The 20389-nt window shown below is 48.9% G+C and overlaps 3 protein-coding genes across 3 annotated transcripts; 2 read left to right on the forward strand and 1 right to left on the reverse strand.

The window, feature by feature from the left end:
• The first annotated feature begins 1988 nt into the window (after positions 1–1988).
• LOC101753435 (ankyrin repeat domain-containing protein 13C-B) lies at positions 1989–6451 on the forward strand. Its single transcript, XM_004954259.4, has 2 exons — positions 1989–3946; positions 5670–6451. Exons 1-2 carry the CDS (start codon positions 2447–2449, stop codon positions 6066–6068), a joined length of 1899 nt encoding a protein of 632 aa, XP_004954316.1. The 5' UTR covers positions 1989–2446; the 3' UTR covers positions 6069–6451.
• A 1053-nt stretch (positions 6452–7504) lies between these two features.
• On the forward strand, positions 7505–11126 carry LOC101754783 (KIN14B-interacting protein At4g14310). The gene is made up of 3 exons (XM_004954263.3): positions 7505–9492; positions 9588–10210; positions 10453–11126. The coding sequence occupies exons 1-3, from the start codon at positions 7570–7572 to the stop codon at positions 10982–10984; spliced, it is 3078 nt and encodes a 1025-aa protein (XP_004954320.1). The 5' UTR covers positions 7505–7569; the 3' UTR covers positions 10985–11126.
• A 100-nt stretch (positions 11127–11226) lies between these two features.
• LOC101753850 (phosphate transporter PHO1-2) lies at positions 11227–16240 on the reverse strand. The gene is made up of 15 exons (XM_012848154.3): positions 16004–16240; positions 15797–15859; positions 15375–15672; positions 14865–15246; positions 14189–14237; positions 13788–13862; positions 13565–13694; positions 13358–13478; positions 12971–13214; positions 12773–12877; positions 12647–12691; positions 12413–12565; positions 12033–12314; positions 11809–11945; positions 11227–11720 (listed from the first exon to the last, which is right to left on the reverse strand). The coding sequence occupies exons 1-15, from the start codon at positions 16238–16240 to the stop codon at positions 11633–11635; spliced, it is 2409 nt and encodes an 802-aa protein (XP_012703608.1). The 3' UTR covers positions 11227–11632.
• Positions 16241–20389: the final 4149 nt, after the last annotated feature.

Below are 20389 nucleotides of genomic sequence, written 5' to 3' on the forward strand. Positions count from 1 at the left end.
CCACTGCTCTGTGCATCTCAAATCTAGAGGCTAGCAGCAGATCAAGTGGCGGCATCACTGAATCAGCAGCAACAGAGGTACTACTATGCACCATTGGATGGGTGTGCACTGCGCGCTGCAGGGTATGGTCGTATGGAGCAAGACTGGAGATGATGGATTGGCTGTTGCGTTTTTCACTGAACAAGATTTGGACGCGGCAATCTGTAGCTCTACTTCGGCCTGATCAAGACTCAAAAGATGAACACTTGCATCTGCAGTTGCTGCAGATTGTTATTTGCTACTACTACTGCATTGCAGGTTGTGAACTTCAAAAAAATTTCAGACAGGGAAGCAGAAACATCGCATTCGCTGTTATTCTCCACCATCCAGCGCAGTAAAAAAAATTCATCTCGATCCCAGTAGTAGACGCAGGAGACCTTGGACAGATTGTACTAGCAAAACAGCGTACCTGATCCGGATGCACTCGACTGATAAGGGGGAACAGGAACAGTAAGAGCTGAGCTAATGGCGCCATTTCGCTCCAGCTGTGCCCTGCGGCAGGAGATCAAGCCCCACGTACCCGCTTGCCTGATCGCAAATCTCGCCAGGGACAGAAGCATCCAACCTCTCTGATCCCATCCCGTGCAGCCAAGCGCACACACCGTGCTGCTGGCGACTCGGCTCGTCAGGCACCAAGCCAACAACCCAAACCAGATTTTTCTCTCCGTGCAGCCAGCCGCTCACCTGCCTGCCTGCCTTGCACGCTGAGCTCGTCCGGTGACTAACGGCTGGTGACTTGCTGACTGACCCGGCCGCTTCGCCTCGGTTCTTGTTCGGGCGCGAGGAGCCGAGGAATTTGTCTGTGTCAACACGGCGCCGGGGACTGCCGAACAACTGGCGACTTCAACGCTGCTCATTATCTCGTCGTCCGGTTGATCGCACGAGCTGCGTAGATTAGTGCCGGTGCTAATTGCTGTAACAGCGACAGGCATGTTGTTTTAATGCTACCTCCATTTCTTTGTTTTTTCTTTCTTTCTTTTTTCAGACAGGGTGTGAGGGGAGAGGAACACGAGATGGATTAGGTTTTTTTCTTGTTAGGTACAATCCCATGTAGACTCTGGATATACTTTGTTCTTGGGATCTTTACAGAAATTATATGCTCGTACCAATGGAGGCCGTGCCTGAACTCTCTGAAATGTTTAGGAAGACCTTCTAAGAGGGTGCAACCATAACACGAGGGCACCTTTCAGTTCCCGAGTGGGGATAGAGAATCACAAGGGTGAACTAGTGGATAAGAGTATTGTGCTTTACGAGTATTTGCTATTGAATCATGGTGGCCGACAAAATCAAAGAAAGAGAGGGGGGGAGTAAAAATAAGACGATTTTTGATAGCATTGGATACATGTTGATAACATCTGATGCGTCAGCGAAGGAGACCACGAGACAGATAGCAGATAGGTGCATGCTCTATCTATGCGTCAAGTCCTGAACTACTGATGCTGAACTCTATCAAGTTTCACCGAACCTTGTTACCCCACCAATTAAGTCTTGTTAATAACTTATTAATGTCACCTCTTTTTACTGCGTGATGCGTGTCCATGTAGCATCAATGTCGTACTCTACCAAGTGGGTTGGTGTTTGCTTCGTGGCCGAGATAACTACCGAGTTAGTTAGTCTCAGTGATGGGTCAAAGTTACTTAATCCTGATGTCCCATTCGTCACCAATCCTGCCTAGACCGAAATCGGCAGTTGGCCCGGTTGCAGGGACAGAAAATTGCAAATCGGGAACATCATGAACCAGGACCAGCACGTGCCAATCTCTCTCAAGAGCGAGTGCGTGAGGATCACTCATCATTCATCAACGGTAGCTAACCTTGCGTAGCAGTCACAAGTTCTTACCTACGTTAGCTCATGAGAGCCAGTATAAACCAATCGATGCCGATCATGTCCGTCACCAACAGCACACGACGGCAAAGGCACGCGCTCTGCTTGGTCCTCGCTCCACACAACGGGACGGCGGGAACAGCACAGGACAGGCCAGCCTTCCTCGCGCCGCGCTAGCCAGGAGGAGGGGAGAGACGAGAGAGAGAGAGGGAGAGACCCATTCCACCCTCGCCTCCTCCCTCCCAGGCCCCAGCCCCGAGCCCCCGAGCGACCGAGCGAGAGAGAGAGAGAGAGGAGGCGAAAAATAACTGCGGCTCGAGGCCCCAGGAATAGGAGGACCACTTCCCCCTCCGGGCCCGCCCCTCCCACCGTTGGTCCTCGCCCGCCACCCCCCCCCCCTCTCCGGCGGCGCCGCCGGAGCGCGGCGATCCCGGCCGCCCTTCCCCGCCGCGCCAGATCTGGCCTCCGGCACCCCCATGCCCCTACGGGCCACCCCGTCCCAGATCCGCTTGACCTAGCTAGGGAGCGCGCCGCGGCGGCGGCCGGCGAGCCCACGGTTCGAGGCTGCTGCTCCCGCCCCGCCATGGACGACGTGTCCAAGTACGCGCACAGCCCGGCGCACCTCGCCGTGGCACGCCGCGACCATGCCGCGCTCAGGAGGCTGGTCGCGGGGCTCCCGCGCCTCCCGCGCACCGGCGAGGTCGCCACCGAGCAGGAGTCCATCGCGGGGGAGGCCGTGGCCGACGCCGTCTCCGCCGTCATCGACTGCCGCGACGTCCCGCGGAGGGAGACCCCGCTCCACCTCGCCGTCCGCCTCCGCGACCCCGTCGCCGCGGACATCCTCATGTCCGCGGGCGCCGACTGGTCGCTCCAGAACGCCGACGGATGGTCCGCGCTCCAGGAGGCCGTCTGCACCCGCGAGGAGGCCATCGCCACCATCATCGCGCGCCACTACCAGCCACTCGCATGGGCCAAGTGGTGCCGACGCCTCCCGCGCATCCTCGCCTCCATCAATCGCATCCGCGACTTCTACATGGAGATCTCCTTCCACTTCGAGTCCTCTGTCATACCGTTCATCGGCCGCATCGCCCCGTCAGACACCTACCGCATTTGGAAGCGTGGGGCCGCGCTGCGGGCTGACATGACGCTCGCTGGCTTCGACGGCTTCCGCATCCAGCGCTCGGATCAGACCTTCCTGTTTCTGGGGGATGGTGCGAGGCCTGAGGATGCTGGGGGTAAGGAATTGCACCCGGGTTCTCTCATAGTTCTGGCTCACAAGGACAAGGAGATTACAGATGCGCTGGAGGGAGCGGGTGTGCAGCCCACAGAGTCGGAGGTGGCACATGAGGTGGCATTGATGTCCAAGACGAATATGTACCGGCCTGGGATCGACGTGACACAGGCGGAGCTCGTGCCGCACTTGAATTGGCGCCGGCAAGAGAGGACGGAAGCCGTGGGGCAATGGAAAGCCAAGGTGTATGACATGTTGAATGTTCTAGTGACAGTGAAGTCTAGGCGGGTGCCAGGGGCAATGACGGATGAGGAGCTGTTTGCGATGGATGGGGAGGAGAAGAATGGTAGGGGCGCAGAGCTTGATGCTGAGTTAGATGAAGTGTTGACAGCCGAGGAGAGGAAGCAGCTTGATTCTGCGCTTAGGATGGGGAACAATGAAGAGGAATCTGAGGAGAGGGGTGAGGAAGGTGACAGTGGGGCCGATCATACGGATTCAAATGGTGTGGTCAAAGATAAGAAGGGGTGGTTTGGTTGGGGTGGCAAGAAAGGATCCAAGAGCGACGACAAGCCATCCAAGGCGGGTAGTAAGGATGAAATGGGTGATCCAGGGAAGCAAAAGGAGAAGGGCAGCAGGAAGAAGAAGAATAGTGGTTCGTCAGGAGATTCTCTCAAACATGAAAGCGAGTACAAAAAGGGGTTAAGACCAGTGTTGTGGTTGACACCAGATTTCCCTTTGAAGACGGATGAACTGATCCCTCTGCTTGATGTCCTAGCAAATAAAGTGAAGGCTGTCAGGAGGCTTAGGGAACTCTTGACAACCAAGCTTCCTACCGGCACATTTCCAGTCAAGGTATGGCTTGATTATATTAGCTTCCTATATTAGCATGTACCATCTCAGTTCAAATTTCCAACTAATTGCATCTTGCCAATTATTCCAATCAAATTGCATGCCTATCATTTTTCAATCTTCTCGAGTGGGCAGCAATTGCTCTTTGCTACTCAAAATATTCTGCCACATCTGAATTCAATTTCTGTACCACTGCTACCGTGTAGTCTAAAATTCCATGCTGGTTGCCTGAAGCATCATTGTTGTCTGCCTCTGTTGTGCCTGTTCTGTGCTCTTCCCCTTCGTTATTTCTGCTCTATTTTTCTGCATCATTCGTTTGGATCACTGTTGTGAATAGTGCCTTCTTCATTTCTTACATTATGTTTTGGCCGCTCATGTTCTTTTTTCCTAAGACTTTTTTTTTAAAAAAAATAGAAAGTATTGTTTTGGTAGGAACTGTAAGAAAGTATTGTCCATGTTTTAGAACTGCTACATCTTATGTGTGCCTTCCTGGTAATCAATTATTTGCATTAATAAGGACACAACCATAAGATGCGGTGTCCACCTCATGCCTGCTTGGAAAGAAAATACAAATTTCTCTCATAAGAACCATAGGGGACTAAGTATGCAAAACTTTGCTTTTAAGCTACTGATTCTGTTGGTCATCATGCCTCTTGGAATAAGTGGAGGTCGACAGTTTTTCACTATTGTTTCGATTTACAGTTTTCAGCATGCAACATACAGCACTATTGTTTTGATTAGATGTATGCCACTATATTTTCACTACTGTATGCAAATTACCATGTGTGCAGTACAATATTGAGCCATAGAATCTAGTCTGAGCTATGTATTCTTTCCTTTTTCATCTGTTTGTCACATCTTCGCTATTTTGTTAATCAACTTTAAATCCTTTAAAAACGGCTCGTGGTTGGTTGCTCCCATCATCCAGTTTTCAATAATCTTGCAGATTTCAGAAGCTGCCAAAAAGATATCTAGTTCCTGTTTGTGTTTTCAAAGCTTTCTTCTTGTGCTTGCCATATCACTCACCCACTTTGTCTCTTCCTCCATTCCAAGTCTTGATTAGCTGGGGCCTACTCCAAACCACCAGAAAACTAATGCCCCACTGCTCCCTACTGACCTTAGAGCTCAAAAGGTAGTCGATGATACATCCTATATTGACATTTCCTAACCACTCTTTCCTGACCAATGGCACTGCATGTGATATCTTATTATCCAGGCTGAGCTAGGAGCACTGCTTTATTCCTAGTCTATGCTTATGAAATGTGATGCGTTTATTTATTTATTTGCGATTTATGCTGCACCTTTTAGCATTTTTGTGTGATGCCAACAGCCAACTAGCCAAGTCATATCTTGCACTTGTTTGGTCCTTTCTGTTTCTTATAGCTTTTCAGAACAAACTACTAAATCAACTGGCACTTTTTTAAAAAAAAAACTGTGATACACACTTTTTTTTTTGGCATGTGAAATGGTACTGTAGTGTATGACTCACAGAGTCACGGTTGATTGAAGTAAGGATGGACTGCATGATCTCGCACTGTTCACTCTGTAAATTGTGCAATGCTCTCATGAATAGTTCTTGGACACTTTTTTTTACTTGGAGGGCATTCTGAGTGGTATTTTTTTTTCTGATTACCACTGATGAGAATAGCCACAGATGATAGACACTTCAGGCGTTAATGTCTATTTCCCATATTGATATCTGACCTTGTGTGGCATCTTATTTCAGATTGCCATCCCCATTGTTCCAACGATACGTGTCATTGTGACGTTCACAAAGTTTGAAGAACTACAGCCTTTAGATGAGTTTGCCACACCACCTTCAAGTCCAACACAGTTCCAGGATGCGAAGGCCAAAGAATCTGAAGGATCAGGCTCATGGTATTCGTGGGTAAAGGGTGGCCGAGGTACACAGTCTAGTGATGGTGGTGATAGCCGGAACTGGAAAGACGAGGTCGATCCATTCCACATACCTTCTGATTACACCTGGGTTGACGCCACCGAGAAGAAGCGGAGGATGAAGGCAAAAAAAGCCAAAAGCAGGCGGGGCACAGCCCGAAAACAGTCATCGAAAAACACTTCGGAAGGAGGAGGCCACCACCCCATGATGGATGGCTTCGAGGAGTAAAGCATGTTTCACCAGCATAGTAAGTTGTCTTTGCATTCTTAAGATGTTAGTTGATGGCAGCTGCACGCCCGAGGCAGATTGATGCTGTGCCTGGAGCGTTCGTGCGCCTTGGCAGTGGGACTGGAGTCAAATCTCCTTGAGAACGTACAGGATGGCTTATACCCCGCTAATCTGTAATTCAGTCAGTGCTATTTTTGTCCCCCTCCGTTGTTCATCTTGCTGGATGTATGTTGATGATGATGATATGGCCCTGTTGTTGTTGAAAAATATGTTTGAGGGGGACTGTAGCGTTTCCCTGCCCCCAGTTGTATGGAAGATTACGAATTTGCAGCGATTTTCTCGCAAAGAGGAAGCTCAATGCACATGCTTGTTTGTTCCACCTCTTCTGCTGCTGTTGATTACCTCCATTCCTTGTCTCAAGTCTTCTGCTTGAGTATCTTATGTGTACCAATAGTGTATTTTTCCCATGCTTCATGTTTCCAAGGGAATCTTGGGGAGACGTTTTGGTCCTCACTAGCACTGTATTACATTGTCTTCTCCAAGCCGGCTACAGCCTTTCACGTCTTCACGATCAGCTATTTTGATTGATGATGATGGACAGCGTCGATCTTGGCTTATAAATTTGTCACTGCACTCCATCCACCTCCCTGTATCCCTTTTCTATTTTCTTTTGCGTTAAAGACTTAAAGGATTAGATGCTTCATTAAAATCATTCTATTCGATCTATCCACTAAAACTGAAAAGTGTTCGCATTGATTCTCCAGCTTTTATCTTCGTCATATCCTCCTCACTTCTGGTCATTTGCGCCGTCCTTTTCTTTGTTAAATTCATTTTAGGCTTGTTTAGTTGCTCAACTTTGGAGATGCAAAATCACTGTTGCAGCACTGTAGCACACTGTAGTGTTTCGTTTGTATTTGTGAATTATTGTCCAAATATTGACTAATTAGGCTCAAAAGATTCGTCTCGCAAAGTACAACAAAACTGTACAATTAGTATTTGATTTCGTCTACATTTAGTACTCTACCGCAAGTTTGATGTGATGGGGAATCTTCTTTTTGCATAGTATTAAAGTTGAGAGTTTTGGGGGACTAAACAAGCCCTTACTTAGTTGATGAGTATCCAGGAATTTATACCTTTTTTAAGGACCCAACTATTTTTATATATCTCGTAAGATACACAATTTATGCCACTTGGAGTTCAAGGCAAAATGAAACTGGTCAATCAGCGGGTCAAATCCTCTTCTGTCTGCTGACTAAATAAAGCGGTCTCTCTGTCTCCTCCATGTGGGCCTACCTTGCAAACTGCAGGGTGCTGGGCACCACGGGCCCACATAAAAGCTCCCGCCCGAACGATTTCGAAATTTGAAACGCCCCTTCCCCCAAATCTCAAATCAATCGACCATTCCCAAATCCAAATCAAGGCGACCTTTCCTCTTGTCCAGTCTCCCCCGAATCCCCACCCCCGCACCCCCAAACCCTAGCCCTGCATCGCCACCCCCGCCATGTCCTCCCGCCTCAAGGACCGCGGCGGCGGCGGCGCTAAGGCCGCGGCCTCGCGCCCGCTCACCCCCAAGCCCTTCTCCATCTCTTCGTCTGCCCGGCGCACGACCGCCGCCGCGGCCGGCAAGGAGAACTCCGCGTCCAAGCCGGCCAAGCCCACCTCCGCCGTGCGGTGGTCCACGTCGTCGCTCCCGCGGGCCAGCAGGATCCAGAGCTCGGTGGAGTCCTCCAAGCTCGTCTCCACACTCAGGGCTCCCGTGCTGCCGGGGAGGGCTTCCATCGGGAAGGACCCCGTGCCGGACGCGGGCTTGCGGCGAAGCGTGAGCGGTGGGATCAGGTCTTCTTCCGTAGAGAAAGGGAGGAGGTCGGTAAGTGCTGTTGGATCCAGGGCCTCGGAGGCTAGGAGAGGGAGTGGTGGTGTTGGAAGTGATGAGATTAGCAGGAGACGGGAGGGGGTTGATGCGAAGTCCAAGGGGTTGGATGGGATCAGTAGGAGAAGGGACGACCTTGATGCCAAGGCAAAACAAACTGGTGAGATTGATAGGAAAAGGGATAGCTTTGATGCAAAGGCCAAGCAGGTCAGCGGGAAAAGAGATGGCTTTGGTGCGCATGTGGTGAAGCAACGTGATGAGATAAAAGGAAAAACAGAGATCTGTGGTGCTAATATGAAGAGGCAGAGTGAAGAGATTGGTGGAAGAAGAGAGGGCTCTGATTCAAAGGCAAAGGCAGGTGAAGAAATCAGTGGGAGGAAAGAGGGGCTCAATATCAAATTGGTAAAGGAGATCCCTGGAGAAAATGCTGATTCAGGAGAAGCTTCTTCCAATGCTGCAGATTTTTCTGCTACCCAGAAGGATGATGAAGAAGGAAATGGTTCTGTCATCCCAGTGTTCACTGTCCATGTGGTGGACCCAATTGATGTTCCTGGTGCAGCGAGGGAACAGCAAAAGAATAATGAGGAGTGTAAGAAGCAGGAAGAAAAGAGCAAATTGGCAGACAAGATTAGAGTTTTTGAGAAAGCTGCTGCAGGTGGGGAGGGAAGGTCAGCTAAACCTGTGTCTGCTGTTAACAAGTACCCAAGCAAACTTCATGAGAAACTAGCAGCGCTAGAAGGAAGGGTTCAGAAGATTGCTACTGATATCAAGAAAACCAAAGAAATGCTTGATGAGAACAACCCGGACGAGCCAAAGCAGATCCTGTCAAATATTCAGAAGGAAATCAATGCCATTGAGAAGGCGATTTCTCATGTCAAGGATGATAATAAGATACAGCTAGGTACTGCAGATAGCAGTGAATGTGAGAGTTCCCATGCTGAAAGCGCTGCAAAATGTACTGTTGCGAAGCCAGGTGGCCTGAAGCATGCTGGAAAAGGGCTGAATACTGATGAACTGGAGGCAAGGTTTTTTCCACATCACAAATTGTTGAGGGATCGTAAATCTTCAACATCTACTCACCATGATTCATCTGCGGATACAAAGAGGGTTATTCCTGGAACAACAGGACCTGCTGCCCCTGACCCTGATGATGATGAGAACTGTATAGCCATGGAGTTTCTTGCTTCTTTAGATGGTGAAGAAAATGACTTTTTCAAGGACCGCCGTGCTAAGAAATTGGAAAAGAACAAGATATATGAAGTAGCAGATGCAACCAGCAAGACATCGAGCCAAGGTAGCTCAAAGAATCCAGTTGGTCCCAATCACAAGGAGGAGATTGAATTGCTTGCTAAAGAGAAACTAGAAGAGTTTGATGAGCAAGAAAACAAGCCCTCCATGATGGTTCAGGAGGAAACAGAGGAGTCTTGCAGTGATCAGTTATCAGGTATAGGAAACAAGTCTTCTACGGGTGGATGGTTTGTTTCGGAGGGGGAAGCTGTTCTTCTAGCTCATGGTGATGGCACATGCTCCTATTATGATATTGCAAACCATGAGGTATTTGGTTGCTTACTGCTTTTGTTTGTTCTTTTTTTTATGGACAGTTAGTTGGGTAACCTGAGTGCTGACTGCATTTAGCTGTATTGGTGCAGTTCAAATCTGAGTACAAGCCTCCCAGCATGGTATCGAATAATACGTGGGGCGATTGCTGGTTGATTCGCGCCCCAGGTGTAGATGGATGTTCTGGTAGATATGTGGTTGCTGCATCTGCTGGCAATGCATTGGAGCCTGGGTTTTGCAGCTGGGATTACTATACCAGAGAAGTAAAAGCATTTCATATTGAGGAGGAGGCTTCTCATGATCCTGCTCCACCACCCCGGGCTGTTCTTGGACCTCTCTCTAATTTAGGTTCATCAAGATCTAGCTCTGCGTTGTCAAATGGAGAAACACAACAATGGTGGTATAAACCTTGTGGACCTCTCCTGCTTTCTACTGCTAGCAAGCAAAGGATGGTCACAGCTTACGATATCCGTGATGGTGATGTAGTGATGAAATGGGAAGTTAGCAGTCCAGTAATGGGAATGGAATACTCGAGCCCGCTACAATGGCGTAGCAGGGGAAAAGTAGTAATTGCAGGGATCGAGTCAATAGGGTTGTGGGATGTGAATTCGCTTAACCCACAACCCTTGCTGTCTGTTGCTTCTTCTGGTAAGAAAGTGTACTGCCTTCATGTGAATAACACTGATGCTGAGGTGGGCGGGGGAGTGCGTCAAAGGTAATTAGTAAATCTTACATCACGCACATGTAAATTTCCCAGTATTAGTTGTACTTAAGACCCAGCCAAGTTTACCTCAGCTTACGCTATTGAAACCAAATAATTTCCTGTTTCTTAGTAATCAACAGCAGCAATTATCTTGGCCTGCTGTGATGAAATATCTGAAAGAGATTTACGAAAATCCCTTCTATGACATCCGCCTTAGTAAAATCATTTAAGACCTGCTTGTGGTTTTTTTGCAGGGTTAGTTCATCTGAGGTGGAAGGAAATGATGGTGTTTTCAGTACGCATGAAAGTGTTAATGTATTCGATTTTCGTGTACCTGCTGGCATTGGTCTTAAAATAGCAAGACATGGCGGTACGGCAAACTCAATCTTCTCACGTGGAGATTCAGTATTTATTGGTAGCACAGAAGGACGGCTGCAAATAAAAGGTGGTTTGAGGTCACGAGTTCAGCAATACTCTTTGAGAAAGGGGAAGCTTGTTGCAACCTATGAGTTACCAGAATTCAATGCTCATTTCCATCATTCTGCGATAACTCAAGTATGGGGCAACTCGAACCTTGTCTTGGCTGCTTGCGGTATGGGGCTGTTTGCCTTTGACACATTTAAGGAAGACATACAGCCAACTTATAGCTTTGACCGTGGAAACACCATTGGAGTGAGAGAAGCTATTGGCCCTGATGATTTGTACTGTCCTACATTTGATTACTCATCATCAAGGGTTCTTCTTGTCTCAAGAGACCGACCAGCGCAGTGGAGGTACTTGTCGTAGCTATCTATTTATCGTTTATTTGTGTGCAATGTGTGTCATGTAATATATGTACTTTATTTAAGGTTCACTTCTGGTGTCATCTGCTGTGTCAAGCATCTTGCTTTCACAGTTTCACTGTACTAGCAATATTATCTTGTTTTCACTCCTGTGCGTTCTCAGTCTGCCGTGCCTTCGTTTTATCTTGTCTTGCATGTTTTTATGTTTGTCCTGATCACTCAGTTGTAACTCGCACGTATGGAACATTGTTAAAATTATGTTTGATGCCCTGGAGCTTACAATTCCATGCAATATTTTTCTGGCATGAATTCGATAAATACATAACTTAGTTATCAACAAAGATCTTGTTAGCTGATTAACACACAACACTCTTCAATCGACCAATAAGGAATCCACCCAATCTTTCCTGACCACAGTGCCTCATGTTTATGTGCCCTGGCACCCTCATTACAATGCACCATCTGAGCTTATTCCATCTTAAATCTGCAATGTCATGGTCTTGTGCAGTTATGCTTTCTGATTACTTTATTATCCCTTAGACACCAATTGTAGCGCAAGCATTAGCTGGGGTAGTGTATTCGTTCCTGGATCTCTTCCCCTAAATTCCCTTCATGTTGGGAGCATGCCAACAAGTTCTTAACTTTGTCTTTATCAGTCAGTTTCAAGTTCACGGAATGGTAATGGGACAGTCTTCACTGCTCTGAACTTTCCAGCGTTGTTCAAGTGTTCATTCTCCAGCCTGCAATCCGATCAAACATACAGCTGGTTATAACTGAACATACTAAATTGGAACGAAGCTTGCACCTCTCCGTTCGTTTTTCAATTACCTGTAGAAGTTCCAATGTCCTCGTCGTATAATTTCCAGTGAAGCGAGTGAGAAATCAAGCAAGCGGGACTCCACCCGACCAAGTTTGAGTTTCATTACACTCTGGGCCCAGGCTAGACGCAGCGCAAGGTTGAGCATCTGTGTTGTAAGGGTGTTAGTGCTACTGAACTTGGGATTCCCTAAATCAGCTGTAGTATTTAAAATTAGGTGAACAAGGTACAGTACCATGGAAACATAGTAGATCGACTTATTCTTCAGGATGAGCTGATCCCGGAGCCATAAGTTCTTGGATTTGGGGTTTAAGAAGCCCCAGTCCATGACAAAGTCCCAGTAGAGCTGGTAAATGGTGGCGCCTGAGGATGAAATGACGACCATCCACATCCAGAGTGGTGTTGGAGTTGCAGCGTACTTGAACCTCACAGCAGCAGCAACCATCGCTGATACATACTTGCCAGCATTAGCAAGTTGGTTGATATCATGACCTTCTTCCAGGTACCTCCTTAGACACTATAAGAGGCATCATCACACCATTTAGTTTGAATTAATCTTAAAAAAATTGCCAATTGCAGAATTTTACATTGCTCGCATTCAGCTTTGATTTGTACCTGCATTGCTCTCCAGTAGTAAGGTAGGAAGGAAATCACATAGGCCAGGTGTGTGTATTGTGGGCTGCTGGTGCAGGTCTCATATGCCTGATTCCTAAAGGTCCCAGCCATGAAGTAGCATGCTGCGAATTCCATGTGTCTTAGTAGTGGGATCTGGAAGATAGAACCAGTTAGACTCGTAAGAATCTGCACCGTAAGGCTCAATGAGACTGTAGCATAAGGTTCAGAATTTACCTGGCTCGTTAGCTGGTCAGCCATGAAGAAATCAGCCATCAGAACCTGCATTGCAAGGCAACCTGCTCATGAGATGGATAGTTCCAACTGTCTGCGAAGTGAGGAAAATAATTCTGAGGCCCTTACCTTGTAGAATGGCGAGAATATGATGTTGCGCATGACGCGCATGAAGCAGTAGCGCGTCGAGCGGTAGAATATGTTGAATGGGCAGAACAGAACCCCTGTTGACAGCTGAAACATACATAGGGGGTGGAGAGCTCAAGTCAATACATGTTTGTGGCAGAACAGCACTTATTCTTTCCCCCCATGGCTTGTGTTTCTTACCAGTAGGAGTGCACCGGGCAATGCGTCGGTGTAGGTTGCGCCGGCGTTCCTGAGGAACAGGTTGATAACGAGCGACAAGACGACGGTGCACATGATGGAGGCTGACATGAGGAAGGCATCCCTGTGCGTCAGGGCGGTGTTGGAGGCGAAATCGAAGATGAAGTTGTGGTTGATCCTGGTGCTCTTCCACATGAAGAGGTTGCAGCCGTACAGGAAGACGTGCAGGCTGATGAGTGCAAACATGCTGCAGAAGCACAGGCCGAAACTATGTTACTTAAGGTAAAAAATTACATCCTTGCTTTATAATAAAGCCGTGAAGTATGGTATCCGAAAGTTATCATCCATGCATGATCAGAAGAAGCCTGTGAAGTTAGCTTCATAACTGACCTGAAAACATGGTAGACTATGTCCATGTAGGCTGGGCTTCCGGTAGAAGAGAAAATGCCGGCGACATGGGCTAGAACTGAATATATGATGAATAGCGACACGAATGTGCCTGTGAACAGGCCTGAAAGCACAAGAAACAGCGAGTTCAGGATACATTTGGGGTCTGAAATTATGAAGACGATCGATTCTATCTTTGAGGCTACTCGCCTACGAGGAATGTGATCATATGGGTGTTCCTGGGCTGCTGCGGCTTGAGGTACTTCATGGCCACCTTCCTGTCGTTGCCGGCGAAATGCCTCAAGAAGATGCACTCCACCTCGTCGGCGAGCTGAAGCACCTGCTCCACCAGGGTTATTCCTTCTTCAGTTAGTTTTCTTCAGATGAGTGTAGCCTGTAGTGTGCTCGTCAGATGGGATGCAGACGATTATACCTTGTCGGAGCTGCTGAACGGCGACCTCTTCACCTTCTCTGAAAACAAGTCAGTGGCTCGCTGCTGCTCTGACACCTGGAATGCAGAGCATTTCTCGTCAGGTGGCGAAACAACAGTCTATATCTGAATTCTTCGTACAAATCATACCGAGCTACTAAACTATGATAATTTAAGATTTAGACAAAATGTTTTGTGCTTATAAAACTTTCAATAGTTTTCTCCCTAATAATACATGTATTTGGGTTATTTACAAAAAAAATTGCCTATATTCCTCTGCATGTTTCGAGTGTACCATTTCGCTTTATTCTGGCCTATTGTTGTACAGTCCCTTTCCTCTAGTCCATCCACTTCAAAAGAGCACATACATGCGTAGCTAGTTGAGTAGTGGTGGTGGACAATACCTTGACGAATTTCTTCAATATTTTGGTGAAGGCCTTTACATTGAGAGAGCTGCATCCATCCACACAGATATGCCACAGAAACAAAGGAAAAGGCAAATCATCAGTCCATCACCACCGCACAACAAAAGTCTCACGATTAACAACAGGAGAAAAGGACAGGTCTAATAAAACAAACTACTGCTGGCTCAAATTTTTTTTAAAAAAATACTAATCGGTGTTGCCATCCAGGGTTAGTGGCTTAGTGCATGGCTCCTACGTGATTCATTTCACATGCTGGCCTCCATCCATGCAAACTGGCTGAAATTTGAAATCTTCCAAGTGTCTAAAATACCAACACTGTCCACGCGCAGTATACATGAGTGGATACGAGTGCATTCATCACTCGTCAGAAAGAAGAGCTCTATTGCTCTACGATTCAAAAAAAGAAGAAGAGAAGAAAGCAGAGCTCTATTGCTCTACCACTCACTCTATCACTCTGCATCGTGTCGATGGATCAGGCCAGATGCGGGTTTATCATGGAATTGAACAGAGCAGGTGTCGTTGGTTTGTGCGATCAGATTGTGAGTGCCGTAGCAAGACAAGATTAGATGAACATGCAACTGACGTGACGGCATTCCAAGTTGAATTTGCAATTTGTTCAGCATATAAGGGGTGGCAGTTGAGGAGATGGGGGTACCTGAACTTCTTGAGGAGCTCGAGTCCGCGGTAGAGCGCCAGGAAGGCGTCGCGGATGTTCTTCTCGGCGTGCTGGACCTTCTTGCGGTGGACGAAGGCGGCGGCGGGGTCGGCGCCGTCCTTGCGGAGCACGTTCACGAGCTCCTCCCACACCTTGAGCGCCGCCCTCCCGGGGCTCGTCGGCGGGATGTCGATCCTCACCGTCGCCGGCAGCTGCAGCAGCGCTCCCCTCCCCATGAGCTGCTTCCCGCTGCCGTCCTTCTTCGCCTTGGCCAGCCCGCCGCCGACGAAGCTGACGCCGTTGCGCTCCAGCGCCGCCATCACCTCCTCCGCCACCGCCGCGCCCTCCGCCACCCGCGCCTGCTGCAGCTCCACGCTCCCATCTGCATCGCGCGTACACGTCAGCCGGCGGTGCGGTCGGCGTCATCAGTCACGTGCGCGGCGGCCGCGGCCATGCATGCACGCAAAAGCGGTGGGGTTCATGTGCCTGCGGTTGGTCGGTTGGACCTACCTGACATGGACTGCGGCGAGGCGAGGCCGGAGAGGAGGTGGCGGCCGCTGGAGCCGTTCACGGACGGCGAGTGCGAGGGCGGCGGCATGGAGGCGGCCCGGCCCAGCGCCCTCCTCCCGGCGGGCCCGCCGCGCCGGGACGCCGCCACGTGGTCAGCGAGGATGCGCTTGACGTCGGCGAGGATGCGGAGCTGCTCGATGAGCGCGTCGCCGCGCGCCAGCAGCTCTCCCTCCTGCGACGCGTAGAACTTGTTCACCTTCTCCAGCTCCTCGTCCGCCTGCTCCAAAAACTCCTGCTCCTGCAAATCATATATACAAAAACCACGCGAATGACAAATTGTTAATTTTCAATTATAATAACAAAAGGATTATTATAAATAAAAAAAAGTTTTGCTGGGGGCAAGGCATGCATGCTTGAATTACATGCTTGTCCGTGGCTCGCACGAGCTCCCCTGAATCCGACTCCAAGCTCTCCTCCTCGCCCTCCTGCCAAGCGTATCGGCGTACGCATACACACGCGTCGGTCAGAGAAAAATACTGGATGGCCCAGAAGACGGCGTACATCTACGGCCCAAGGGAACGAGGAGGCGATCGTCGACGGTAACACAGTGACAGTCACAGAACACGTACTGGTGAAGCCGCCGTGCTCCTGGCGAAGCGGGCGGTGAGGGCGCGGACGGGGTCAAGGACCGAGAAGCCATAGCCGGCGGTGGTCGTGCCACCGGCGAGGAGCGGCGGCGGCGGGCCGGCGTCGCGGCGGGCGACCTTGATCCTCTTGATGAGCTTCTTGAGGCACTTGTAGTCGACGAAGGCGGCCTTCCACTCGGGGATGATGCTGGCCTCGTACTCCCGCGAGAACTTCACCATCCTCCGCAACCGCCTGCCGGCACCGCCGTATATGTAGTATACTACCTGACCGGAGGTATGTCAATTTACATGCGGATCGGATCGGATCGGATCGGAGCTAGGGGACAGGGACAGGGCAGGGGTGGTGGCGGAAGCAACCCTGCTTATATAGATGGAGAACGGAGGAGGGAGGCGTCCTCTACTCGCCCAGCTCTGCTCGTTTTTATATGCAAACGATCGAGCTCGCTCGCAGGCCGGAGTCGCTGTGATGCTGCTGACTGCTGAGAGAGAGTAGTGGTGTTGCAACAGCCAGGAGATAGCAATATTAGGTAGAGAGAGAAAGGTAACTAAAGGGGGAAATCTAAAGGGAAACGAAGGGAAGCAGCAGCTGGGCTGTGGATGGATGCGTGGTGCTTGCTTCTTGCTTGTAGTGGAGATCGAGCTTGCAGTTCATGTCCGATCCATTCTACTAGCACAATGCACATATACAAATATGCATATGTGTGTGTGTATGTATATGTATATATGTATATATGTATATATATGTATATGTATTAAGTATTCGACCAGCTGGGGTGCTGGTTGGATTCAGTTTCGCGTTCTGGCCGGTCGCTTTTGCTCGCCCAGGCTAACCAAGAAAAGAAAGGGGCGTTGCTTTCACCCGCATCTTTCCGGCGAAAAGACGCATGGATGGTTCAGGGAAGCACGAGCAGGCCGGCAAATTGGCGATTGCGTCGCGGCGATTAAGCGAGCAGTGCAGGCTTTCAGGAGGATTAGTGCCGTAAAATACTCTGAAATCCTTGCTAGTGCAGTGCACCACGGGTCGTGCGTGCTTTTACACATTTCGTGCGTGGCTGGGTTGGATCGCACAAGCCAGCAGCCGGCCGGCGCGCGATGCATGCAAGTTGGAGCGAGGCGCGTGCAAATGCATGGCGCGGACGACCAGATCGATCGGCCGGGCATGGCTGCCTGCCGACGCGGTGGCGTGGTCGTGCAGGCGGCGAGGTCCTGACGTGGCCATGACGCCGCGCGCGACAGCATACTACGCAGCGCACCTGACTGACCGCCGCCTCGTCCGGTCGTCCCCTTTTCAGAGTAAGAAAGCCTGGTTTATTACCTGATCAAGACGTGTTGCGTTCTTAACATGTGTGTTTTTCAGAGGCAGAATATGTGCGTGCACGTTGAGAAGCAGCTTGGGTCCACGAGCATCGGGTTAAAAGGTATAGTAACCACCCAGACGGTGACAAAGGGCAACGACGTTGGCGGCAACAGTTGCCAGGCGTGCCCTGTTCCCCGTTCTGACACCCACAGCCTGACAAGCGGGCCATACCTGACAGGCTCGCCCGGAGTAGCAGCTGCGTGCCTGCGTTGTACGTACAAGCTAGGCTGGTAGTTTATGCCAGAATTCACGTTTCCTTCTTTGGGGGAAGGGAAGAAACTGCCGTGTTGACGTGTTGTGCAGCTGATCGATCAGCGCTCGGCAGGCTTCACTCTCGCGCGGAGGCGGCGTGCTCCGGTGACGCCGTTGCCACTTGCCAGCAGGGGTGGTTACGCGCGCGGCATGGGCGGCAGCCGGCGGCCGCGCCCAGGCCAGCAGCCAGCCAGGCCGGCCGGCCGCCACGCAGCGGCAGCTAGCGGCGCATGATTGCGTGCACTCGCCTCGCTGTTCGGTTGCTGCGCGCGCCGCCGTGTGCTGATCGATGACTCTGATCGGTGCCAAGCGGAAAACCTGCGAGCCCCTGCGAAACTTTTGGAGCCACACTGTTCGTTGGCAGATCGAGATGGCCTGATCTATCGATAGCTAGCTAGTAGTGGATGGTGACGGGAAAGCGCAACAAGAGGGCATGACCAGGTGTCAGTTATGGAAGGATCAGTGCTGCTGGTAGTAGAGTGTGGACGAGCAAGCGTGATGGGAATTGGGAAAGACCACAAGCTAGCTAGGAAACCTGATACAGCAGTTTGCACTGCTGACCTCTATCTACAACAGCGACCCCTCTCTCACGTCTCCGATGCTGTCCATCTTTGAGCTAGCCGCTCGATCTTGTGTGCAGAGGTCAAAACCCTTCTCGCTAGCCGTGTTTATCCTTGTTTGCTGGACTGGAATGTTCATCCTGCTTTGATCATGTAGCCAAGCCAAGTCACCCAGCACAAACCACGCACAGAAAGCTAGCTAGCTTCCACGGGCCAAGAAACGGCTACCAGCTAGCTTAGCCAAACTCTCAAGAAACCTCACCAACTTAAGGATGCATCGTATGCTGCTCTTTTTGTTCCGTTTTCAGAGGGTCAGAAACCCACAGTTCTTAACTTCTTATTTCACGAAAGACGATGTAATATTATTGCTGTGCGCTTGTACTAAGGAGTAGTAATCTTATCAGCATGTACCAGGTTGATTAAGGAGTAGTAAGTAGCTTGAGTTCGTGGACAAGAATACTGACAACTCATGGTGATGACAATGACAGCTAGCAATGCTAATGCCGCAAACGGTAAGTAAACACATGCATTCGATCGATCTGTCCTGCCCCGCTGACGAGTGGGTACGTTCACGTTGTCACAACTGTGTGTAGGACACACACGTGCTCTTTTAAAACTTGCATGCAGCTTTTGCGGGAGTGTGATCGTTTTTTCAGCTGTAGCTACTCGTGCTGCGTGGGCTTATCTTCCTCTTGCATGCTTTCATTTTCACAAAACATCAACGCACTGCTTGCATATCTTAATGAACTTCAGGTTGGCGTTAACCCTCAGTAGTCACCCTCAAGGGGGGACAAAGGGGGTTACACCGCGTCTTATATATATAGACTCACTCTATTTTTTTACATGTAATATTTGCTTTGTCCTTATTAATCGAATTAAACAATTAAACTTATCCAAATTTGACTGAGTTTATAAAAAAAATATAACAACATCTACAATATCAAATCTATTTCATTGAATGTACCATGAAATATATTTTGATAGTGCATGTATTTGGTAGTTGTAGATGTTGTTATATTTTTCTATCAATTCGATCAAAATTGGATAAGTTTAACTTAGAACAAGACAAATATGACATGTAATAATTCACCACTGTCAACTCCACTAACAGTGTACGGCGTATCTTTAGTAATAATCCTGCATGGTACCTTGGGCAAGGTACAAGAGGCTTGCCTTTTCGTTATCAGACGCTCACTGGCTAGGCCAAATCAATGTACGACGTCAATAATCCAAACAAATCCCAATGAGAAATCAGAGATCATCAGATGGTGAGATACAGGCTAGGGAAGCTGTTTCTCAGATGGAATCAGAATTGTGACATCTTTATCTTGGGAGCCGGTTGGGGAGAAAAGCTAGAAGTATAATGGCTCACCATGTTGACATTTTGGCTCGTGCATTAACAAAAAAAAAAGCCTGGCCAACGGTGAAAGAGGCGAGAAGGCAACCATAACCTTGCATGTGAGTGAGGGTGGTTGCTGCCTGTTGTCAATGTGATGCTTACGGTAACTTCACCAATCTTAAGATCTCACAGTCTAGTCTCAAGTATGCATTCGTATTGGTAAAGTGTGGATGCATACGTTGACAGTGTCCGTGCAGCTGTTTGTGGTGTGTTTAAATAATGGTGAAAGAGGCGTACGGGTGGAACCTAAACCTATTAATGCTCTACGTTTTGAGAGTATCAACTACACACGTATTTGTGGCTATGGTTCTTCCAACACAATTTTTCGATTGGTATAATCAAAGTAGTCCGTTCGAAACGCAAAATTGCGTACATGATCTAGTAGATAAAGTTGTATAGTACATTATTTGCATAATAAGATTTCAGCTTTATCGAAACATTTGTTCTCCCGAAGTAAATGCATTTATGAAATCCAAGGTTCCAGTCATGAATTCATATATAGTAGTAACCCTTTTAGGTTCTTTAGAAAAAGTTTGTTCATCAAATATAATTGTGGTAAAAATATATGCTAGTATGCTTTCAAATTAAACATGCCTTGTGAAACTTTGTGAGTCATCCAGTTTGGCCGATGCCTGATAGGCTGATACTATATAGTTGATGATGATCGAAAAGCATAACAAGACCAGGTGTCAGTTATGGAAGCACATCTCTATCTATCTTTCGTCAGGAAGCTGTTCACATTTCAGCTGCTCCTGTGCCAGGGTCAAAACCCTGAGCTCCCCATCAGCCAAGTGTGCATG

This window comes from Setaria italica, chromosome I (genome assembly GCF_000263155.2).
Source record: "Setaria italica strain Yugu1 chromosome I, Setaria_italica_v2.0, whole genome shotgun sequence".
In the NCBI taxonomy this organism is placed as follows: Eukaryota; Viridiplantae; Streptophyta; class Magnoliopsida; order Poales; family Poaceae; genus Setaria; species Setaria italica.